General features: G+C 47.4%; 1 protein-coding gene across 1 annotated transcript in view; it reads left to right on the top strand.

Moving 5' to 3' along the window:
* Positions 1-10,382: 10,382 nt before the first annotated feature.
* LOC116957970 (uncharacterized) overlaps positions 10,383-23,813 on the top strand; it is a 36,501-nt gene continuing 23,070 nt past the window's right edge. The window contains exons 1-7 of the mRNA XM_076053833.1: positions 10,383-11,160; positions 13,845-13,977; positions 15,179-15,367; positions 16,672-17,780; positions 19,332-19,427; positions 20,795-21,238; positions 22,490-22,652. Of these exons, the coding sequence (XP_075909948.1) occupies positions 11,000-11,160; positions 13,845-13,977; positions 15,179-15,367; positions 16,672-17,780; positions 19,332-19,427; positions 20,795-21,238; positions 22,490-22,652 (2,295 nt within the window). The 5' untranslated portion in view covers positions 10,383-10,999. The remainder of the gene's footprint in view (positions 11,161-13,844; positions 13,978-15,178; positions 15,368-16,671; positions 17,781-19,331; positions 19,428-20,794; positions 21,239-22,489; positions 22,653-23,813) is intronic.

The raw sequence follows: 23,813 nt of genomic DNA, 5'->3' as shown, positions 1-23,813 counted from the left end.
GGACACGTGTTGTAGGACCCAGTACCTTCTAGTGAGTTCCAGAAGGGGGCGTGGCCGAGGGCAGAGCCAGGCAGGGGACACGTGGAAGGCGATCCAGAACCTTCTAGTAAGTTCTGGATGAAATCGTGTCCGAGGGCGGAGCGGGGCCACGCTGAGGGGTATGAAAGGGGGGTCCCGGGGCTGCATCAGGGCTGTTTGCTGCAATAGAACCCGCCTTGCTACGTCTTCTCTTCGGTCTTCATGCTCAGCAACTTGGGTCAGGCAGTGTGCCGACTGACCTGACGCGTTTGTGTCGTTACCCCATTGTGGTCATAGAATAAATGTGTTGCCTCCTGAATCAGTGTGTCTTTCAAGTGAGCCCACTACACGTGCACTGTACTTAAATACATACGAAAAATACTTAGAAATTATAACTAAGCTCGTCTGAATTATACGTGAGGCTAACAAGATAAATACATTGTAAATTGAGAACGCTGCAATTAAAAAAAATTACATAATACTAGCAAACTTAGTCACGTATTATTGATGTAATAGACTTGGAGTGAGTTCAACTGAGTCGCAGACATAGACTTGGAGGCAGCACATTTATTTAACTCCAACACACGGGATAACTACTCCTTAACAGAATAACAACCTATGGTGGTGACCACCAGGCTAACTACACTAATTACAACGTAACGAGCTACTACGGAACGGGACCACAGCTCGGGTCCAGGTCCACGTATTGAAGACTCATTGAACGGAGAATGGAGAACGTAGAACATAGACAAAGGTTTATTCAAGGATGAACAACAACGCCGGTCCCTCTGGGGACCCGGATTATATTCTCTGCGGCGTGGCTGGCTCTGCACTTGGCCATGACCACCTTCCAAAATCCTCGGGAAGGATCTGGATGCTAACCACGTGACCACACCTAGCCACCACTTGGGCCCTTTTGTAGACTTAACTGGTCACATGTCCTCTCGGGTCAACCAGAGTGCCATGCCCTCTAGTAACCTCATTCCTATGGTCAGCACTCCCACACCCTGTCTTGTAGGGTTGGCACTGCACGCCAAGCATGGTGCCATCTAGCGCTATCCATCAGCGCTCACCGGGCCCCTCTAAGGCCAGTACTAGACCCACACTTTTGTGGTATCCGTGATGTGGTTACACCACACACAGTGCCTCTCTAGGGCCGGCACTGCACAGTGACTTTCCGCGATGTCACTACATCACCCCCCCCCCCTTTGTAGCACTCAGCAGTCCCGGCTGTCAACTCCCCCTTCAATAAATGAACAAAACGAACAACCCCTTAGTGTGCCGCAACAAACAAATACCCCAACCCATCTATACAACATATACACTATATACAGAATATACAGTAACTAATGGGGGAAGAGGATGGAAGTACATAACAACAATAGACAAAAAAAGGAAGGGAGAATAGGGAAGAGAGAGAGAGAGAAAACAAAACGCAGTAACACACGAAACCTTTGGACCCCCTTCAGCACCAGCATCTCCCACACTCACCGTGTAACAACACCCGCAAGCATAATGAAGGCCAGGTTCAGCCAATAACCAATACAAGTGCCGAGCGGCTGATGTCAAATTTTTGGAGCAGATGACACTTCTTTGGCTTAAATTTGAGGTTCGCCGCACGCATTTTAAGAATGACAGCACGTAACTGTTCCAGATGTTCTTCAAACGTACAGCTAAAAACGATAACATCATCGAGACATATCAGGCACGATACCCACTGCAGGCCAGCTAGAACCAGTTCTATCAATCGCTGGAACATAGCCAGCGCGGAATGAAGACCCATCGGAAGCCGATTAATTTCAAATAAGACTTGTGGTGTATGAAAGGCTGTCTTGGGCTTAGAGGACTCATCTAGTGGCAACTCCAAAAATCAGGATAGGAAGTCAAGAGTCGAAAAATAATGTGCTCCTGCGAGAGCATCCAGGGAATCGTCCATCCAAGGAAGAGGGTATGTGTCAGCCACAGATATCTTATTAAGCTTCCGGAAGTCAACACAGAAGTGCAAACTACAATCCTGCTTTTTAACAAGTACAATCAGGACTCCCCACGGGCTGGTGGACAGCGAGATAATATTGGCGGCCAACATTTCCTCAACTGCCAGCCGTACGTGTTCTTTTTCCATAGGGCTCAGCCGATAGGGGTTCTGCCGGATGGGAGTGGCGTCGCCCGTATCGATGTGGTGACTCAAAAGCGTAGTGCGGCTGATGTCAAATTTGCCCTTGCTAAATACATCGGAGAATTCACGCAAAAGCGCCCTCAACTCCCACCTCTGGGACTCAGAAAAATCAGAATTTTCGGAACAAAATGTATCCATCAGAAAGCTGTTGCGGCTTCGTATTTGAAACGGCCCCCTTACCGCTATCGATGTTTCCCTCATGAAGCGCGGGTGATGTGTGGGCTAGCACGGTGCCCTCCTGAATGACAGACGTGTCCAACCCTGCATTCAGGACTTGAATGAACGGTTCCTGGTCATTGGATAACCAGAGTCTGGGCGCCTACCAACGTCAACTTCCGAATGGCTTTGTTTGAGGGTCCTAGGAGAATTCCTCCCGCAGTCGCCTCCTGGTCTAGCGGCTTGCGCAATCATAAAGGAACGAACATTTTCACACCGGGGGGAATCTTTACGGTCTTACTCGCAAGCACTTGTACAGTAGTGTGGCCATGCACATTCGAGTGGGAGAAAGCGAAAAGGCCATTTGACGGCCCGATGGCAACTCAAGGCAACCTTGATCGATCAAAATTATTAGGGGCATCTTCCCCAAGATGTCAGTCTCGAGCAAGCAAAGCACGGCCAACGACGTTGATACATGAACTGGTCCCGTCATTTTCTGGGTTGGAATCATTCTCAGGTGGTGCAATATATTTGGGAGGGTCAACATTGTAATCAAGTGCACCCTGTTAGGAAGAGACAAAGGGATATGATTCCACACTGCCAGGGAAGTTTGGATCTATTGGGGTAGATGGGAGAAGTTCACCTTAAAAAGCTCACTCAGCCGACTCGGAATAATGACTCCGAGATATTTAATCCTCTGAAGGCACCATTTGAAGGGGCAGAATTTAATTGGGAGGCCTTGAGAGTCTGGAAGATGGTAATTAGTTATGATTTGTTTACATTTAGCTTATATCCTGCCATTTCTCCATATTCCTTAATCTCCTTCAGGAGGGCCGGGATTGAGGTTACAGGCTCGGTGATGGTTAATATTATATTGTCTGCATAGAGATGTATTTGATTTACTCAATCCCCACAGGACAGCACTTTGATCTCTATGCTTTTTCTAATCTTCTCAGCCGGGGCCTCTATGGATAGCACGCTCAGGAGGGAGAATTCCATGCGTGAGTGTGAACCTTCTTGAAATTATTCCGTTGGTGGAGACCGTTGTGCAGGGGTGGCGAGTACAATATATGGCACCAATTGAGGAATCGGGTCAGTATCCCTATTTCTTCCATGGTACTGAACAGAAACTTCTATTTTGCATTTTGTGGTGTGTTGTATATATAGGCCTTTTTTCCAAATATTGATATTAAGAATAATTCTGCCAATATTTGTTTTTTTAATAATAATAGATCGGGGTGTTGCTTGGGGCAATCAGCATACTTACATCACACTTGCATAACTTCATACAATTCAGTGTATTATCCCGATTGATAATACAACCCTATACAACGAGGCAGGGCCTAATGATCATAATTGCATACATTAGCATACTTACATACACTTGCATAACTTAACACAATTACACCTTCCTAATTAGCATAAAGTTATTTGCATAATTACATACGTTGTTGGATAATTACACGTTTTTTATTTTCATTTTTTCGTTATAATTTTTTATATTTCAAGACCCAAAATATACAACAGGTGACATCAACCGCATTGACGAGGGTCCTTATGTTATCTGTGGAGTCTCTCCCCCTGATGACTATATATGCTGAAGTTACTTTGAAATTTCCATACGATTTTTGTTTACATATATAATCATTGACAGCTCTCGTTTAATCTATTGCTGGATGAATGTCTTTCCATGGCTTGTCGATCGTGGGCTTTGTTTAACCGTACATGATCACCCTCGTCAGTGCGGGTTGATAAATTTGTATGTATGTGTGTTACGTAATAAACTGTGCTAATCGGAGGTGGGGATGACTGATTTAAGGGAACACCACCCTGTTTATATACCAGGTTTTATTTGATCAAAACATTCATCATCTGAAAGGTAATAAAGTATTTGGCTGCCATCAATTTTCGTGATAAGCCACTTCGTTGAGCTACCATTTATGGCCAGGTCGCTTCTGAAAGGGAACAATACGGCTGAGTGGACCTTGCATGGTAAAATAAACATAGTTGTCTAGAAACATTGGCGTTCAACTCACAGCTTTTAAGTTGGTGCTTGCGGTGTTTTAAATTAAATATCAAAAGCAGCCTGGCTGGGCACTGGAATAAGTGTCCCGAATAGTTTGAGGACCATTTGTGATATTTTAAGAATTTTAATTATTATGAATTTAATCAATATTTTAATGTTGCTTGTTGTTTTACTGTGAGTCTTAAATGTTAATGTCAATGTTACGTCACGAAATCTTGGTCTGTGCGGCTTTTCAGTTTCCTGGGTGTTAAGTGGGCTAGGTTTTTTTTCTTTCCAATCCTGGCCAGCTGGCTCAAAACAGTGATGTTGGCCGTAACCAAAATAGTTCTGAGATTATCGGGTTCATAGGGCAGCGCTGTTCTACATCCACCTCTACAAATCTGTACATTATCTTTCAAATTGTATCAATCTTGATTTGAAATTGTATCATTTCGATGTTTTCTGCAATCATGTATTTTTTTACGTCGTGGTCCTAAAAATCTGAAATGTAATATTTTACAGATTGTGCTTTGTTGTTTGTTTTTGGCAATACAGAGATACAAATGTGATTAAAAGTAATGTGCTAATACATTAATACGTAAATATATCGGGCCCTGGTCTACAGAATACCTATTACTGTTTACGGTGATTTGGTCCAGTTATAATGAATGCGTGCTATCTGAAGCAGTTTAATGCCAGATTGATCATAGCCAAGACAACCAAGTAATTGATCTCTATTTTATTTATAGTGTGCTTTAACCTGGTAAGGCAGGTTTGCGTTTAGAATATCACATAGCTCAAAATCATAACGTTTTAATTTCCAGATTGGGAGTAGTTTCATTTTTCTACAGTTGATCAAACGAGAACCACTTAGATGAGATTTCGAGTCACACAAACACTATGTTAAGAGGCCACCTTTATGTGTGTTCCGCAGTACACAGCTTCATGTGAAGCAACAGCAATGGTAGTATGTCCGACATCCTTCCATGTGTAATGAGCGACTTCTGCGACACGTTGTTTAGAGGGTACTCTTCTTTATTTTACACATGGGTACAACACAGGCCAACGTTATCTTCTCTTCTCCCGAGTACACACGTAGATATTAACGCCTCACAGACGACACACACGGGTGATCTCCCGGCGGGTCCCGCCCGTCCACTCCCGGCCTCGCCGCTGACTGATGGCGTGCTGGTGAGGGCGGTGGAGCTCCGCGTGGCCGGACGATGGAGAGAGATGACGGCGAGCAGCGACGCAGTCCGGACCCAAGACTCCACACACCGACCACGAGTCCGCCTCCGCTTATATTACTGCAGGCGCGGCTAACCTCCGCCCCCGGCCACGCTCTCTCGTGTAACTTTCTAGCCGGTTCTCGGAGTTTCTCGGCCAGCCCCACCCTTCACCTTTGGCCCAGATACCTCTCCCTTTTGGGATTGGATAATGTTTATAGTGGTGCCTGTACCCGTGCTTCCCTTTACTAACCAGTAGATGGCAGTATCTGATTACACATGTAATTAAAGAAGATGCAACACGTGTTACCTTCACACATCAGCCGATGACCTTTATACGGTCTTCCCTGGCGAATAAACCGATGGCAGCAAAGCAAATGGACCACCCCTGAAGGACACGGCAGCCTTCCGATTAGTCCATCGCCGTGAATCGTGCAGCTCAACGTTGACGGATTGTGAAGCATCAAATGCGACTATCTTGTGAATGTTTTGAGGACAGAAGACATCATGTCCTGGCGCTGCATGATGGTGCACTTGAGAAGTCAAGGCTCCTGCTGGAAGATTCGTGGATACTGCCTTGTGACAGTGAGCCACAAACCCCGAAACGCTGACTGGCATCCTTTGTTACAGAAGACATCAGAGACACCATTCAAGTGCTGGACATCCCCGCTTTCCTGAACTATCACCGTCAAGATCAGCGAACTGGCGGTGGTGAACTCGTATCAATCACGACCCACAGAATGGTCACAGCCAACGCTACCAACAGTGAATGAACACCTCAATACCACACTCAAAATATATTTGTATTGTTAAATGCTATACAGAGCGTTTACTCATTTTAAGTTAATACATAGTTTACTGCATATCAGAATGCACATTTTGTTGTATTTAAGACAGTTACATTAGATACCAAGGGCAAAGATAAAACTTGCTTGAAATGTTCAGGAACCGAAAGCATTAGCCAATCCCATATCATAGGTTTGGTCCGTACACTCCTTGAGAGCATCTCTAATGCTTTTGAAATGATCATGAAGCCCAGGCGATCATCACTAAGTGCATTGCGCTCATTCTAATCCTGCGGTCGGGGCCGTGCCGGAACTCAGCCGCGATTGAACGTGGAGGTCACGTAAAGAGCGAAATACCATGCTCAGAGAAATTGTTCAAGAAAGGTACGGCCAAGAAGGCGTGACAAGGGGATGTGGGATTTTAAACCATTAAATAAACTTTTCTTCATTTTTACAGATAAAGACCACTCAGCTATATAGTTTTTTTTTCAGAAGCGACCTGGCAGCAAATGATAGCCCCATGAAGTGGCTTATCATTTTGAAATTTATAGCAGCCAAATACTCTAAACGCACATTTAGAAATGTGTAGGGAAACCCCATCTACCTGACCAAGAGGAGAGAGACATGTAAACTCCAAATATACAGGCACCCGAGTCGGATTCGAACCTACGAACTCCTGCATACAAGGCGAGGGAGATAACATTTCGCTTCTGCAAATTGGTGGCAAATGTTAAAGGATGCCACCAATGCATTATTTGGGCTAAAATGCAAAGAATACATTGGCAGGAAGAGAGAGGAGAGGAAGAGAGAGTTTATAAACAGGTGTGAGACAGGCTGGGGGCTCGAGGTGAAGAAAAGGGTGGATGTCATTAATGAGTGTTGATGCCTTGCCCAACGCGCGGTCGTGTTCGTGTTGAAGGGAACAATACAAATTCCGTGATCAAGACGATTTTTGTGGATTTCCTTTCACGATTGAAATTAGATTTGAAGCCAGAAATCCCTCACTCAGTGCTTTATGTAAAGACTATTAATCGTAAACACTTTTTGCTTTATAATGTAACTAGCAGCCCGCGCGTCCTGTCGACGTCACCCTTCTTGCAGTCAGCTAACCAGCAAAACATTTGTCTTCATATTATCGTGTATTGGTGGATGGTTGGTGGATGGTTGGGGGATGGGGGGAGGTGTGATGACGTCACCACGTACAAACCCTGCTCAATGCCGTGGGATGATTTTAAACTACTGACTGCAACTCTCATCCACTTATATGGCCAAAACGTCAGCTATTGTCTGTTTCATTTTAAGGAAGCGTTATTGACCAATCCGATTGGTTTGTTGTTGTTTGTGCTTGCGCACCACTACCAACATAGTAATACTAAAGACACTGATGAAACAATACGAATCGGTTTTACCCTTTCTGGCAAAAAAAACAGGCGGTGTGCATTAACCACAAGTACTTGTGGCAAAACATGCTAAGAAACTTGCTTTGATAATATATGCATTGTCTTTAAAACTGATTTGCCTACAGCAGAGATCCTTCTTTATGGCATTGTTTCACCATTGTTAGACCAGAGAACGCCAAAAGGTCAACGCATTTGGGGGAAATTCTTTCATTTTCCCCTGCCACAGAAAGTAACATTTGTAAAATAATCAAAACCACAGTGGTTTTTTGTATTCCTATACAACAGAATTTTGAAAAATTAAGTCGAGAAGTAAACTTAATGGGTCCGTTTAACACGTAGGCTTTCGTGACCTATATTATTCATAATAAACATAATAAACGTTTTTGGGTGAGATCGCGTTATTTATAAATGTGTCGAAACCCTCCACCACCCGACACGGCCAAACAGTAGAAAATGTGTCACGTTCACAGAAGACAAATAGTTCTCTTCTTTAGCCCACCGGTGTGTTGAAGAGTGATTCAACATCATTTACAATTTTTGAGTACGACGTTTCGCTGGTAATTACATCCAGCATCATCGGGCAATTTGCCAGAATAGTGAAGCCCTCCACTCCCGGTCTTAAATAGAGCAGCACGGCGACGTCATCATATAACCTAATCTGGTGCAGTGATTTGAGGCGGGGAGGGTATTGTAATTATATAATAAATTGGTGATCATTCAATTGTTATTAATTAGTATTTCATTCCCCTATAAGGAATTGGAATTGTAATCTATTTTTTAAAATAATACGCTTCCAGGCCGCACTAAGCCTGTAGCTGTCATAGCGATTAAAGTATTTATCTCAATTTCAATGGATTCTCTAATTAGTTTTGGCCAGTAATAATTCGTTTTACACAACACTTCAACGTTATCAAAATCAATTGAGTGTCCTTGTTGACAATTGAGTGTCCTTGTTGACAAGCATGTTCTGCCACTGCCGACAGTTGTGTTTGAGATAATTTTACATTTCTTTGGTGTTCTTTTATGTGGCAGATGCTATATTGGTCAGACGGGATGTAACATCAGAGTAAGATGGTTACGATACATTTATAAATTACGCGATCTAACCCAAGAACGTTTATTAATGGGTCCGATTGTTTCGTAGAGTCATTAGCGACTAGGCTAAAACTCTCGAGTCCTTACACTTCAGAACTCAGCTTCATCACAAGTGGCTCTTTCGATTCCAACCCAGGATCTGAGCGGTGCAACACCTTGACCTCTGCTCAACCCGACCACCTCGAGTTCAAACATATTCAACATGAAAGCTATATTTGGTCGTGCTATCAATGATGACCATGGCCACACAATCAACTTCCTGATCTCTCGGTCGTTTTTGGATGTGGGGATTCACTGAGCTCACAGCGTCATCGTGACAGGTAACATGCATTACACGGAAGTGTCAAAGTGCCATGAGACTACTTTAGGAAACTGCTGGTGTTTTGATGTTAGTGATGTATATATGTTGTTTACTTCTTGATTTGTTTGCTTATTGATTTGTAACACTTGCTGCGTGTTTGTCTGCTGGCCGAGTCACCGTTGGTAACGAGCTGTAGAGTTCAATGTGTTATTGACTTGGCTAATCAACTTCTTATTCTATTTCTGAACCCCGGCCCCCCACATAGATTCCCGACCACGGCGAACATCAAACGGCAAGAGGATTCAGAACTAATTCCCCCACCCTCCCGCCGCCCCTCCTCCCACCCCTCTAAAGATAGAGGTCCCCCGTGTAGCCTAAATAGACCTGTTGGGGTAATTGCTGTTAGAGAATAGCACCTGAGAAGTCTTGCACGGCACACGAGGAGGTGGGTAGCTATCACAATGCCCGGCCGCATTTGTCTCTCTCGTGGCGATGTTTGCTACACACGACACCAGGTACTCATTTGAGGCCCAGAACCGGTTCTGATGATCGTCACTGGTGCTGGCCGTGAGCAGGAATTGAACTCGGGTGGCCGGGTTCGTAGCACAATGGGCTAACCGCTGTACCGCCGCTCCCCACCCTTTCAAACAGATACCCCGTATAGCCTGAACAAACTGGTGGGGCAGGGGATCTTAGCGAGCACCTATGAAGGCCAGAACAGCACACGAGAGGGTGGGTGAGCAGCACCACCCCCAGCCTCCTTTGTCTCCCTAGTGGCGATGTTTTTACGCACCGCACCAGATACTCATGTGAGGCTAAGTCGACCTAGGGGAGGCCCAGGACCGGTTCAGATAGGCGTCGCCGATGTTGGCCGTGAGCGGGGAATCGAACTCGGGTATTCGGGTTCGTAGCGAAATGCGCCAACCACTGCGCCACCCATCCCCACCCCTCCACCCTACTCGTCGCGAACACTGACCCAGCATGGTGGTCAAGTATGGTCGAAACAGCTCCCACAACCAACGTGGCGTCGGGATTCCATCATCTATTGGTAACGATGCTGGTGGGTGATGTTGATGAATGATGCTAATGTTCATCATGATTATGATGATGGTGGCAATGGTGGTAATGCAATTAATGATGGCGATGGCGCTGTTGTTGATGTTTGATGACTCAATGTTAATGATGACGTGATTGATGTTGTTCATGGCAAACAATGATGACGGAATTACGCTGCTTTGAACATTAACTCACGAAATCGCGACTGTGAACGTTAAGCCGCAGAGAATATCAGCTTCCTCATTGTAAATGTATGCCCCGTGGCTCAGCAAGTCTCTGCCTCCCTCAGCTATGTCATTGACCACTTGCAAATTAGGGTGTCAAACTGAACCCGGGGTCATCGCTCCCTTTCGATATATATAATCAGTGGTGCTACCACGCTATCTGAGACTAGTACCCCGCTCCCTAGAGGGCTCAGTGCTGATGCCTCTGTAGAAGTATGTGGACAGTTGAAATATCTGCATTCAGTGTCAGATGTTTTCTTTCCTCAACACTGGAGTCTAATCTTGCCAATTTTATAATAATCATTATCGCTAGTTCGTGTGACAATTATAATACACGTTGTAAGAGTGTAGAGTATCAACGCAATCGCATCTCAAAGATAAAACTATTGGGCTGATTGTCTCAACGACTCTCAGTTGAGCTCTACAGATGAGTTATGTCCATTAATCACGCCACAGCTCATCGCAGACAGGTAGGGGTTTAATGATTATTGAAGGGAGACCCGAGAGGGAGACTCTACCACCACCGGCATTTGAGCTCCCAAACGCGTAGACGGGCGATGACGAAGCCTCAAGCATCACCGAAGTCCTTAAAGCCACCAGAGAAAGGAGAGGCGGGAGCTGTTGAATGGAAATGCGAGTGCCCGTGTGCGGACGAACGCAGGGACGTGCAGATGAAAGCACAATCAGAAGAAGTGGAGCCCCAAACCCAATGCGAGAAGTAAGTTAACGTTTCACCACCACCACAATCACCACAACCAAAACCAGCACCATAACAACCACCACTACCAACAACACAGTACCAACAACACTACCACCATAACCACCGCAAAAGAAACAGATCCACCTCATAGCTTTAACAGACTGTTGGCCCAAGTGCTGTTATCGAGCACCTATTAAGGTTGGAATGGCACACTCGGGAGTGGGTGGCCAGCTCCACGCTCGGCCGCTTTTATCTCCTTTGTGGCGATTTTTACAAAAATGTACTCATTTGAGGTTGAGTCGACCTAGGGGAGGCCTAGGACTGATACAGATAATCGTCTGTACGAGTGGTAGTTAGCGTGCTAGCGTGCTAACTACCACACTACCACTCCCTACACCACAACCACTCCCACAACCACCACAACCACAACCGTCATCAATTATTGTGAGCATCAGCCATGATCCATCCACTGCTGGATGAACACCGCCTCAAGTCGGTGTCATCTCTCACGGTGCTTTGTGGAATGTTCTCGCCCGTCGGCGAGAACATTTCATTGCTCCGCCTCTCAGACGGATGTACTCCCGGACGCGTTCCTTCCTTTGCTTCGTCAGTTCGCGAGGATTTTTTTGACCGTCGGCCACCATCAACGATTCGCGACGATGTATTCCCAAAAAACGCGCACCACTAACGCACGCTTCGACGTGTCAGAGAGTAACGCAGGGTAACTCGCGCTGTGAAATGTGTGACTTGAACTCGTGCATGCGTTCTCTGATCCGCGTGCTCGATGTTTTTTTTGTTTTGGTCTCTCGATGCAATTCCAATCGCGCATCTCTCCATTCATGCACACGTGACTCAGAACCGTATTCATATCCTGTATATGTAATTAGATTAGACATATATATACATATATGTATACATGTAAATATGTTTTCGCACCTCCAATGAGCACGGTTGGATCTGTACGGTGCGAAAGAAGTTCAACATACATATATACTTATTTATGTGTCTTAGTATTTAGCGCCTTATATATTTATGTCCCGAAATCACGGGCTTGCAATTTAACGTTATTTTCGTCGGCGTTTTTGACAATGACGCGAGAATATTTCTACGACCGATTATTGGCAGACACGTGAACCATACCGCCAGGTACGTTAAGCGAAGAATACTAAATCAGCTGATTAAAACCAAGTAAACAACTATAAACTATTTTATTTTACCAAGTAATGCCCACTGTGCTGTAAAGCTATTTTCACGTGCGACCTGGCCACAAATGATAGCTCAAACAAATGGTTCATCATGTGGGAATTTATAGCAGCCAAATACTCTAAACGCGTAATTTTTATTCCAAATGTGGAGGGGAAACTCGGAGGACCCGCAACAAAATCCATGCGGCCATGGGGAGACAGCGAGAGAGGACATGCAAACTCCAAATATACAATAGGCGCAATAGGCGTCAGGGTCGGGATCGAATACACGACCTCCTACATACTAGGCGAGGGAGATAACATCTCGCCACCGTTGTGTTGCTGGTGGCAGCGCCTCCCTTCACCACGGGGAGTCCTATGGGCCCCCGCTAGGGTTGTATGCGGCCCACTCTTCGAGACGGGCCTAAATGACGTATTAAATGGGGGGGGTACCCACACTTTAACCCACCACATGCGATCAGTCGATCGACTTGAACTGCTGGTTGGACAGAGGCCAGCTGCCGCAACGGGAGAATCGCAAACACTGCAGCATCCATCGATTATGTTCATTGTCTGCGTGCGTCGATTAGCCTCGGATGAGGGGCGAGATTCAAATGAAACGGCAATGGCCAAACACCCAAATAACATTTTGGCGAATTTCGTATCACCCCCAATTGGTGGCATTGGAGACACTGGTAAGTTTTCGTCAAAACATATAATGGAGTTACTGCGTGCGTGAGACAAATCATGGTCAGCCAACTGCCCTGTGAACCTGGTTACCTCAGCAGCACCAGCAAACAGGTGGGTGATTCGATCGTAGGCGACAAACTAAAATGTATATTTAAAAACAATTACGTAATAAAACCGACCCTCTTATGTTTAGCTTTAATAGCCAACCAGTTTCTGGCAAAGCGAAGCAATGCCCCAGAATGCGTCGCTCAAGCTGCTTGAGTCACCGTCGTCTGGGATCAATGTCGCAGAGGTTGCCATCGCTCCAGCCTCGGCGACAGGAGATGTCAATTTCCTCTCAGGCATGGGTGAGCATCGGTCACAAAGTGGCATCTTCCCCAGTCCATGCTGACCAGAATGGTCACGCATGGTCTTCCTCTCCTTGCCTCTTCGTGCAATGCCCAGCGTCCACCGATCCAGTCTCCTTTGCGCAATTATAAGAGGGTTGTTTTTTTGCCCTCCTCTCCATTTGCTTCGTCAACGTCTTCTTCCTATTAGCAACGAATATCGTCGATTAAAGCTCTGAAGTTATTCGACTGAATCTAGCAAAGTGTAGACTGTTGCGACCACTTATCGTGCTTCGCAATCGATTTTCGGGTCAGATCGTATGTGTAAAATGTCGTGTCGCAAAGCTTCCTCCACATAACGCAACCAATTAAAAAAGTTGTTACGTGAACAAAAGATCTAATGCATTACTGCAGCTTCAGCAACAGCAGCAGCTGATTTCGGAGAGCAATTTCGCAACACAACATTCACTGTGACTCGACCAAACGTCTGTTTCCACCGTAGATCCTGGGACAGGTTCAACATTCGCCCAGACATCGATGAGGAGGAGTCCTCAACTCGGGGTCTTCGGGTTCTCAGGTTTATCCTCCTGACACTGCTCTTCCTCGCCGTGTTCGGAACGGCGGTGCTCAGCAAGGTGAGGAGAAAGAAGGAGGAACTCCCTCACCTCTCTCCCCAGCCTCACCTCATTGCTGCACGATCACGCGATTCGTTTCCCACACTTCCGATTAGCACGGTTGGCTACTTACAGTGGGAAAGAAGCTCAACATACATACACACATGCCCTCGATATGAAAAAACTAAAACAAATTTTCATTTTACTAGGTAAATCCCACTGAGTTGCATAGAAAAAAAAATCATGAGCGACCTGGCCACAAATGATAGCTCAACCTAGTGATGTATCATCATCACTTGGAAATGTATAGCAGTCAAATACTCTGAATGCGTGATGTTAATTCTAAATGTGGAGAGAAAAATTGGGGGATCCGGAGAAAAATCCACACGACCACGGGGAGGGAGAGACCACGCAGACTATAAAATAGGCATCGTCAGTGACGGGATCGAACCCACGAGCTCCTTGTGTACCAGACGAGTGAGGTAACATCTCGTCACCTCAACCCTCACATCGTGTGCATGTAGTCGGCATCTCAGTTGCTATTAACCTTAGTCTCATCGACGACAACCTGTGGGACGTCTCGGTCTGTGGGTTTTATTGTATTCTGTAAGCATGTTTATTTTTTTGTCATGCCATGAAATACTTTACACTGACCTCACCATAACCGCTGACACAGCAATACCTTTGAGATGTTGCGGATACACACAGGCACACCCGTGTACATAGACGAGATATATCTCACTTAAGCTATACTTAATTAATGAGGTTGTCACTGAACAAATGTGCAACCAATCAATGTGTATTACTGCTTCAGCAGCAGCAGGAGCATTGATTTATTGATTGACATTGAGCACCATTGGTGTGGTTGTTGTTGTTGTTCGAGAGCGATCCACACACATTCACCAACTGGGTATGGACGCCTCGCTGGGAGTCACAGCCAGCATCATCATGCAGTTGCCAGAAATCTGAGGAGGGTTAACTGCACATTTATATCGAGTAGTGTACCAGACGCTAGATTCACGTTATAGCTAGAAGTCTGTCACATGCTAGCAGGCGCAGTGCGCGTTTAACGAGAAACCTTCCATAAAATACAAATTGCGTGAAAGCAGAAGACGCGGAGAGTGAATGCCACGCGATCAATGAGGATTCCCTATATGGATAGGATGCGCAGAGTATCGTGACGCTTTTTTCTGTCTCGCGTGCGCAATGTGGTGGAATGCAGCTGAGCCTGGTGTACTTGGCCGAGATGAAGAGGGTCGCCAGGCAGGCCGGCGAGCTCGACCAGAACCAGTTCTATTCCTGGGTCCTCGCCTTCGTTCTCGTCATCCCCAACATCTTCAGCTCCATCCGCTGCGTCCTCCGGCTCGCCTTCAAGAACTCCGATGTCTCTAATCGGAAGATGATCGCTCTGGTAAGATTCAGAGAGAGATAGAGACGGACAGAGGTCAAGGTAAAGGTGCAGTCTTGAAGTTGCTCTGTCAACGCCTCCAGCATAGGTAGCGTGACTCTTCTCATGGGTGTGTTGACCTACTTGTCCACGCTGCAAGCCCATGTCTAATCTAAATTATATTTCTATAGAGCGCCTTCTCCCAATGCACTCTATGACGTAGCTTGCATAACAATTACAGAATGGAATTATCTAGTGTACACGGGCGTGTTGCAAGGATTGAGGAATGAGTGAGAGTGATAGAGGCATACTTAGGGGTAAAGGAAGAGCTATAAAAAGAAGAAAGGGACGGAGTTGAGGGGCGAGGGAAGAGGAAGCGAATGGGTCACCACGATGGCGAGATGTTATATTCCTATCCTAGAATACAGGTCGTGATTTCGATCCGGACTCTGACGCCTGTATATTTGGAGTGTACATATTCTCCCTGGGTGGAGTATTTGGCTGCTGTAAATGTCCATGCGATAAGCCACTTCGTTGAGCTATCGTTTATGGCTTCTGAAAAAGAAGATAATAGCTCAGTGGACTTTACCTGCTAAAGTAAACAGTTTTTTTTTGTAAATTCTGTTTATAAGTGATTTGCTTATCTTTCCCATACTTTACATTTACGTGTTTTTGTATTGTTTGTTGTTGTAACGATCTGACCCACCTCGAATGGACATCTAAGAAGAGTTGATTAGCTCATCGCATTCCTCAAGTATAAATGTAAATGATGATTCTGCTAGATCCCCCCGCCTCCCCTTGGTTCTGGGTGGACAGAGCGAGGAGAGGTCACAAACTCGCCCGTTTATTTCAGCTGCCGCATTCGGAGATAGACCTGGCGGCCTGAGGAATTGCACATCGACTGTGCTGACCATTACCTCGCAGCAGCAACATCGCGTCTATGTCGTTAACAAAAATGAAACAATGAATATCATTCATGGAGTCATTTGACAATCCATTGCTGGGCATAAAAAATGTGGAAAGAGTATGTTGGGGATGCTGCAGCTGCGTTGGCTGTGGTGCCCAAGGCCAATTAACAACAACCTCAATAACAAACTCTGCGGGGCCTTGATGTATGCATTCCTTTTAAGGAGGTCTTGTTGTTAATCCACGTTGGGCCATGTCCATCAGTGGGGGTTGATTTTTTCCCAAGCCTCACCAACGTTGGCCAGCGCAGTTGTCACCTGTTTTGTACAAAGACGACAACGAGGCCTTTTAAAACCAAACCACGCTAACCCCTGTGTTTGTTTGGCGTGTGTTTCACGATTCCAACAATCCTCAATCTCTCTATGTCTCAATGTCCTTGCGTTTGTTTGGGCGTCACCCAGAACTGCCTGCTGGAAGGCTTCATCGGACTCGGCGCGGCGCTCATGGCCATCGTCGTCCTCCCGGCGGAGTCGGCGAACCTTCTCAGCAGCATCCTCCTCCTCAACGGTGTCACCCTGGTGCCGAGCGCGCTGCAGTTCGCCGGCAGATGGACGGGACGCAGGAAGCCGCCCCGGACGTCCAAGCTCCTGAGTCTGGCCTCCCTCTGCTGCTGTCTCGTCGCCTTAGCGCTGTCGGTCGCCAAGGCGGTGTTGGTGGCGCCCGACGATGGCTCCACGGAGGAAAGGTTCGCGCACCTGGCGCTGCTGCTGCTGAGCCTGCTGCTCGTGTCCCTGTCGTGGTGGGAGAACTTCCTGCCCGCCGGTTGGCTCCGGGAATTCCGCGACGCCATCGGCGAATCGCGGAACCTCGCCGAGTTCTACGGCTCGCTCGTGCGCACGCTGATCATCGTGGCGGTCGTGCTGCTGGACGCGGGCGTCGAGGGCAAGTGGAGGAGCTTCAGCGCCATCGGCGGCATCGCGGAACACCGCGAGAGCATTGCGCTCGCCCTGGCTCTGCTGGGCGTGCAGGCGGGCGCCTCCATCCTCTGCAAGTGGCTCGCGAACGCCGCCTGCAAGATCCGCCAGCAGGGGAGCTGCTTCGCCGCGCCGCTCTGCCTCGCCACGCCCGCCGCCCTGGCGGTCGTCTTCGCCCTCCAACTCGCGCTCGACGCCTCGGGCGACTCTCGCTACGACTGCGAGTCAGTCCGACGGTGGAACGGCTCCGAGCGGACGACGCCCGCAACCGCCTCACTCTTCTACGACCGCACGGCCGCCGCCGTCTGCTCGTTCGTAGGCGCCGGCGAGGACTCCGCAGTGGACGCCGTGGCCACGTTCGGCGCCGGGGCTCTGTGGTTCGCGGCGCTGCTGCTGGCGGCGGCGCCCGCGTTGCGCCCAGATGACGCGAGGCGCATGGAGCGCACACGCGAGCTCTTCGTGCGCCGCACCCCGCAGCCTGCGTGTCTCGTCGCGGGGCTGCTGCTCAACCGGCGGCAGCAGGAGGAGGAGGAGGTGGTGGTGCTGGAGGAGAGGAGGTCCGTCGGTTGGTGCGGTATATTGTACTTGCGTGTGTGACTATGAGTAATTTGTGACTAGGTGCTAGGTGTGTGTGTGTGACTAGGTGTCTCTGTGAGTAGGTGTGTGTGTGACTAGGTGTCTCTGTGAGTGTGTGTGTGACTAGGTGTCTCTGTGAGTGTGTGTGTGACTAGGTGTCTCTGTGAGTAGGTGTGTGTGTGTGTGTGACTAGGTGTCTCTGGGAGTAGGTGTGTGTGTGTGACTAGGTGTCTCTGTGAGTAGGTGTGTGTGTGTGTGTGACTAGGTGTCTCTGTGAGTAGGTGTGTGTGAATAGGTGTCTCTGTGAGTAGGTGTGTGTGTGTGTGACTAGGTGTCTCTGTGAGTAGGTGTGTGTGACTAGGTGTCTCTGTGAGTAGGTGTGTGTGACTAGGTGTCTCTGTGACTAGGTGTGTGTGTGTGACTAGGTGTCTCTGTGAGTAGGTGTGTGTGTGTGTGTGACTAGGTGTCTCTGTGAGTGTGTGTGTGACTAGGTGTCTCTGTGAGTAGGTGTGTGTGTGTGTGACTAGGTGTCTCTGTGAGTAGGTGTGTGTGTGTGACTAGGTGTCTCTGTGAGTAGGTGTGTGTGTGTGACTAGGTGTCTCTGTGAGTAGGTGTGTGTGAATAGGTGTCTCTGTGAGTAGGTGTGTGTGTCTAGGTGTCTCTGTGAGTAGGTGTGTGTGTGTGACTAGGTGTCTCTGTGAGTAGGTGTGTGTGACTAGGTGTCTCTGTGAGTAGGTGTGTGTGTGACTAGGTGTCTCTGTGAGTAGGTGTGTGGGTGTGTGTGACTAGGTGTCTCTGTGAGTAGGTGTGTGTGACTCGGTGTTTCTGTGAGTAGGTGTGTGTGTGTGTGACTAGGTGTTTCTGTGAGTATGTGTGTGTGACTAGGTCATGGCCTCCCCTTGCTTAAATTAGTAACTGGTGTGGTGTGTAAACATCACCACTGGGGAGACAAAGGCGGCCGGGCGTAGTGTTGGCCACCCACCTGCTTGTGTGCAGTGTCGGCCTTCATAGGTGCTCGCTATCAGCACGTGCCCCAACAGTTTGTTCAGGCTACACAGGGGAACTTTTTTTGTTTGCTGTATTTATGTGACGAGGTGTAAGTGTGATTAGGTGTCTGTGTGACAAGGTGTGTGTCTGTGTGACTAGGTGTGTGTCTGTGTGACTGGCCATAAACTCCCTCAAGTCCTTTTACTGGCTTCATCGGTGCTAGTCGCTAACAGCCCTTGCTCCAACAGTCTCTCAAGGCTCTGTGGGCGATCTTTGTTTTTAGTTTGTGTTAGTCTGGTCGATGCCTTTGTCTATGTTTCGTGTTTTGGGTATCGGAGGTTAAGTATGGTCATATAATCAAAGCAAGATTTTTTTCTTTCTGTTTTATTTCATAATGATTACGATTTGTGACGTTTGCCCTTCTGTTCTACAGACTGAAATATGTCCATCCCACAATATGCCCAATGCATAAAACAGAGAACCCGCGCTCTGCGATTCCCTCTCTCAATCTGAACATGATTTCATCTTCTCGTTGTATCCTCTAGCAACCACAAGCAAGAGAGGGTGAAGATCTACCTGTGCGCAACCATGTGGCACGAGACCAAGGAGGAGATGACGAAGATCATCTCGTCCATCCTGAGGTGGTATATTCCCTATCGCCCAATTCCATCAAGCGGCCGGATCCCAAGGGCCATTGGGGGTCCCTCGCGATTATGCAGATGGGGTGTGGTCACGGCACCGCGCACTTTCAAATGCCCTTCTGCGGCCGTCTGGAACACTCTTCCTTCCGATATTAGGAAGCAACTGGAGCTATGCACTTTTAAATAATATTGACAACTAATTTCTTCAGAATTGATTTTTGTGTTTAGATTGTTGTCCTTCCCCTGCACATTCGATTATCTTGGTTGGGTACGTATGGTGTGAAATAAGTCCACCACACATACGTACATTCATTTCTGCAAGGCACCACACCAGTCAGGCTACCACGCTACCGCGTCCCTCCCTTCAGCTCAACGAGATTTGAGGATATGAATCTAAACTGCACGTTTAAAGTGTCCTGAAAAAAATATATCGTTATATATGCAGCAATGCATATGCCGGTGAAAAAATGTTAAACAAAATAGAACCACATTACTGTGGCTCTTATTTGGACAATCTACAGCAATACCATATTACCATGTCGCATATACGACCGTCATATTTCGACCTTGGACATTTAACCACCCACACGCAGTGTAGTATTTGTGGGCGGTGTATTTTCAATTTTCTTTGGATGCTCATGAATATGACATTTTCACATGGAGCAGCGCCTTCCTATCCTCGAGAACATTTGCCCTCCTTCGAACCTCGCAGCTAATCAGCCGATCGTGTTTAACGCGGACCGTTGTTTGTATGTGACCATTGAGCGATGTTTGTGAATAGTGCAAGCTGTAGACTTCTCTTGAGTTAACACGTCTAGGCTCTCGCATCCAATATTATTATGATGAATACTAATATTAAGAGTGTGGACAGGTAAAAGCCTGGATAGGTGAGAGCCTCAACCAGGTGAGAGCCTAGACAGATTAGAGCCTGGACCGGTGAAAGCCTGGATAGGTGAAAGCCTGAACCAGGTGAGAGCCTGGACAGGTGAGACCCAGGACAGATGAGAGCCTGGATTGGTGAGAGCCTGGATGGGTTAGAGTCTGCTTCTTGGTTGCTGCTGCGTGTGCACCAGTGGGAGATACAGAGAGAGCTCCAGACGGCTGCTGACTGGTACAGCTACAGAGAAACGCACTCATCCAGAAGCCGGTGCCGGCGATGGGTAGAGGTCGTTGTGAGTTGAACTCAGTAGGATGCGGTGGAAGTTTGCTGTGATCAGTGGGATGAGAAAGGTGGAGGGAACGTTTTGGCGGCAGACCTTGGGAGAGCGCTCGATTGCAGAGGAGAGCGATGCTGTACCATGACCTTGACTCGATGGGGAGCGTGTGGCGAAATAACAATAACCACCCTTCCCCCTTGCCACTGCCAGGCTGGACAGGAGTCAGCCGAAGGATCTCAATGTCGGTTCCCACGGCGGAGGGAAGAAGAAGAATGAGAAAAAGGACGAAATGAAGGAGGAAAAGAAGATGGAGAAGAAGGAGAATAAGAAGGAAAAAGAACAGGGGAAGGAGGAGCAGGATGGGAAGAAGGAGGAGGAGAAGGAGAAAATGAAAGAAGAGAAGAAGAAAGAGAACGAGGGAAAGAAGCAGAAGAAGGAGGAAACGGAGGAGGAAAAGAAGGGGGAGAAGGAGAATAATCATAAGAAGGAGGAGAAGAAGGAGAATAATAAAGAGGAGGAGAAGACGTTTAAGCGGGAACCGTACGACTTCTCGGCTCACATCTACTTCGACGACGCCTTCGAAAGGAAGGGAGATCGCATGGTGCTCAACCAGTTCGTGACCAGCCTCACGGACGTCATCGCCGAAGTGTGCCGGTCAGTGCACCAGATGTTATTTTGTGGTAGCGATGAGCTGGGTGTGTGGAGGGAGGGAGGGATGGATGGATAGAGACACGGGCCTTGTAATAACGAAGCAAGGGACGACACGGGGCGGTTAAGCTCAGCCCGTGGTGCGAGAGACCACAAAAAGGATGGCAACAGGTTGCGCCGATGCCTTCGTTCAGAATTGAATAGATCATGGTGAACGATGACGATGATTGATGATGGTCACGGAGATGAACGTCGTGAGTGCGGACAATTGGCTAGCAAACAGAAACACTGTGGTGGGCGGTGTGATAGATGAGCGTTCACGCGTGTGTTGAATTGAGCAGGAAGCCTCATCTGTTGAACTTTTTTTGCACCATACATAGCCAACCTTGCTATAGAGCGCTTTAGGCACTTAACAAAATTTACACAAAACGGTGCAGCACTGGGGAGATAAAAGCAGGCGGGCGTGGTGCTGGTCACCCACCCCCTTGTGTGCCGGGCCGTCCTTCATGGGTGCTACTGGCTAACGGCCGTTGCCCCAACACTCTGTTGAAGGCTATACGGAGGGATCTTTGTCTTTTGTTCGTGCGTTGGTAAGAATTTAGGCAACGAGACGACTCAGTCTGGGCGACTGAGGCCCTCGACGTAGGTGGAGGAATCGAGAGCGAAGTTCGTGTGAACAGTAACAATGGTTGTACAAGTAGTAGCGATAGAAGTGAGATATGGAGGCGACTGACCGGCGGAGAGCGAGCAAACGATTCGGAGATTATCTTGGAGTGCTGAATCATCAGTCACCCACGACTGCTGCTGCTTTACTCAATTCAGAATCAGAATATGTATTTATACTGCAGGAGGAATTCGATGAGCTACAAAGCTTTATTTCACAGATGTCCAGCAGGGGCGGGTCAGACCGTTACCTCAACAAACAATAAAAAACACGATAGGAGTGCAAAGTATAGGACAGATTAGCAGATCACAAAAACACAAATAAAACTAAAATATTTTTTTTACCAGGTAAGACCCACTGAGGTATTAGCTTTTTTTCAGAAGCACACTGGCCACAAATGATAGCACAACGAAGTGGCTTTTCATGTCGAAATTTATAGCAGCAAAATAATCTAAATTATAAAAAAAATCCGGGTGCAGCAGTGAGGTGGTAACTGGGGACTTCATCCCAGATATGACAGCAGTAGCAGCAATGGAACATAGTAATTGGGGCATGTCTTTTCTGTCGCTTGCGCTGCTGCTGCTGATGTGAAGGTATTTTGAGAAAAACTCGCAGAATTCACAAGAGGCGCCCTCAATGGAGAGGACTCAGACGCCGTACGGAGCGCGACTCTCCTACAAACTCCCGCACGGCAACTCGCTGTGCGTGCACCTCAAGGACAAGGAGATGATCCGCCACCGCAAGCGCTGGTCCCAGGTATTTGTTACATCCCTGTGCTTCAGATCTTCTGCCCCAAAGCTCATTGGGCCACAAAGCCTACAACCGCATCCACACACAGAGTATAGTAGCAACAGCAACAGATGATGTGCTTCTACATGACGATGACGATTATGCACAATTGGAATATATCTCCGGTCAGTGTCCGGCGATGATACGTATGTATGTTCAACTTCTTTCGCACTGTACCTCACCAACCGTGCTAATCGGAGGTAGAGAGAAGGATACAAAAAATAAACACAGAAAGCAGTTCTAAATTAATTAGTATCCAATCTAGATTTAAAAGTGGATAGCTCTAGTGCATTCCTAATATCGACAATGTCACCACCTGGAACAGTGACGGAACACAAAACGACTCAACGTCTGATTCCCAACACGAAGGAAGGGAGAGGCATCATCACAGCAGCGATGATTCGCCACTCCGCTACTCCTGACGCAATTATCTGACTCGTCAACCACCTCGATGTAAAGTTACAACTCTCGCTGTACGAGTCGACATCAGCATCAGCCATACGAAGGAGAATGCAATAGCTCACGTCTATTGAAGCCATCTGTATGCTACCTCGAGAGTCATGCCCTCATATTGAAATTAAATCACGTGATTCACAATTAGTTTCATGTGCGAATCAGTGCATACCATAGAGACAAAGATACTCCATATAGTTTCAGCAGGCTTTTTACGGCAAGTACTGTCAACGATTTGAGCACAGCAGTATTGTCCGTGACCGAGTGTTCCCCGACTCGATTGATTTGGTGTTCCGTGGTGTTACCCGTTGAGTGCTATGACGATGATGATGACTGCACCAGGGTTGCTATCGATGTATTACAGCAATCTCACGCTGATACACATTTGCGTGTTGTTCTATTGCCTTCTATCCACGACTTGGGGGGGGGGGGGGGGGAGGAGGTTGGTGGCGCTGTTGAGTTACACTTGGGCAGCACGCGCCGTCATGGCCATTGGGTCGAGAATAATAACGGAGTGGCAGCCAAAGAATGGAACTCATTGCGGAGAGGTGACCACTGGGGAGATGGAGCGATGGAATCAGTCGGTAATAGAGGTTCTGGGTGGATAACGACTCAGGATCTCATGAAACATCGCGACGACTTGGGTAGGTCTTAATCCAGTAGTGGATCGATCAC

The sequence above is a fragment of the Petromyzon marinus genome, chromosome 63, assembly GCF_048934315.1.
Source record: "Petromyzon marinus isolate PM22_M1 ecotype Great Lakes invasive population chromosome 63, UKy_Petmar_22M1.pri1.0, whole genome shotgun sequence".
Lineage (NCBI taxonomy): Eukaryota > Metazoa > Chordata > Hyperoartia > Petromyzontiformes > Petromyzontidae > Petromyzon > Petromyzon marinus.
This window is presented reverse-complemented; position numbering and strand designations above follow the sequence as displayed.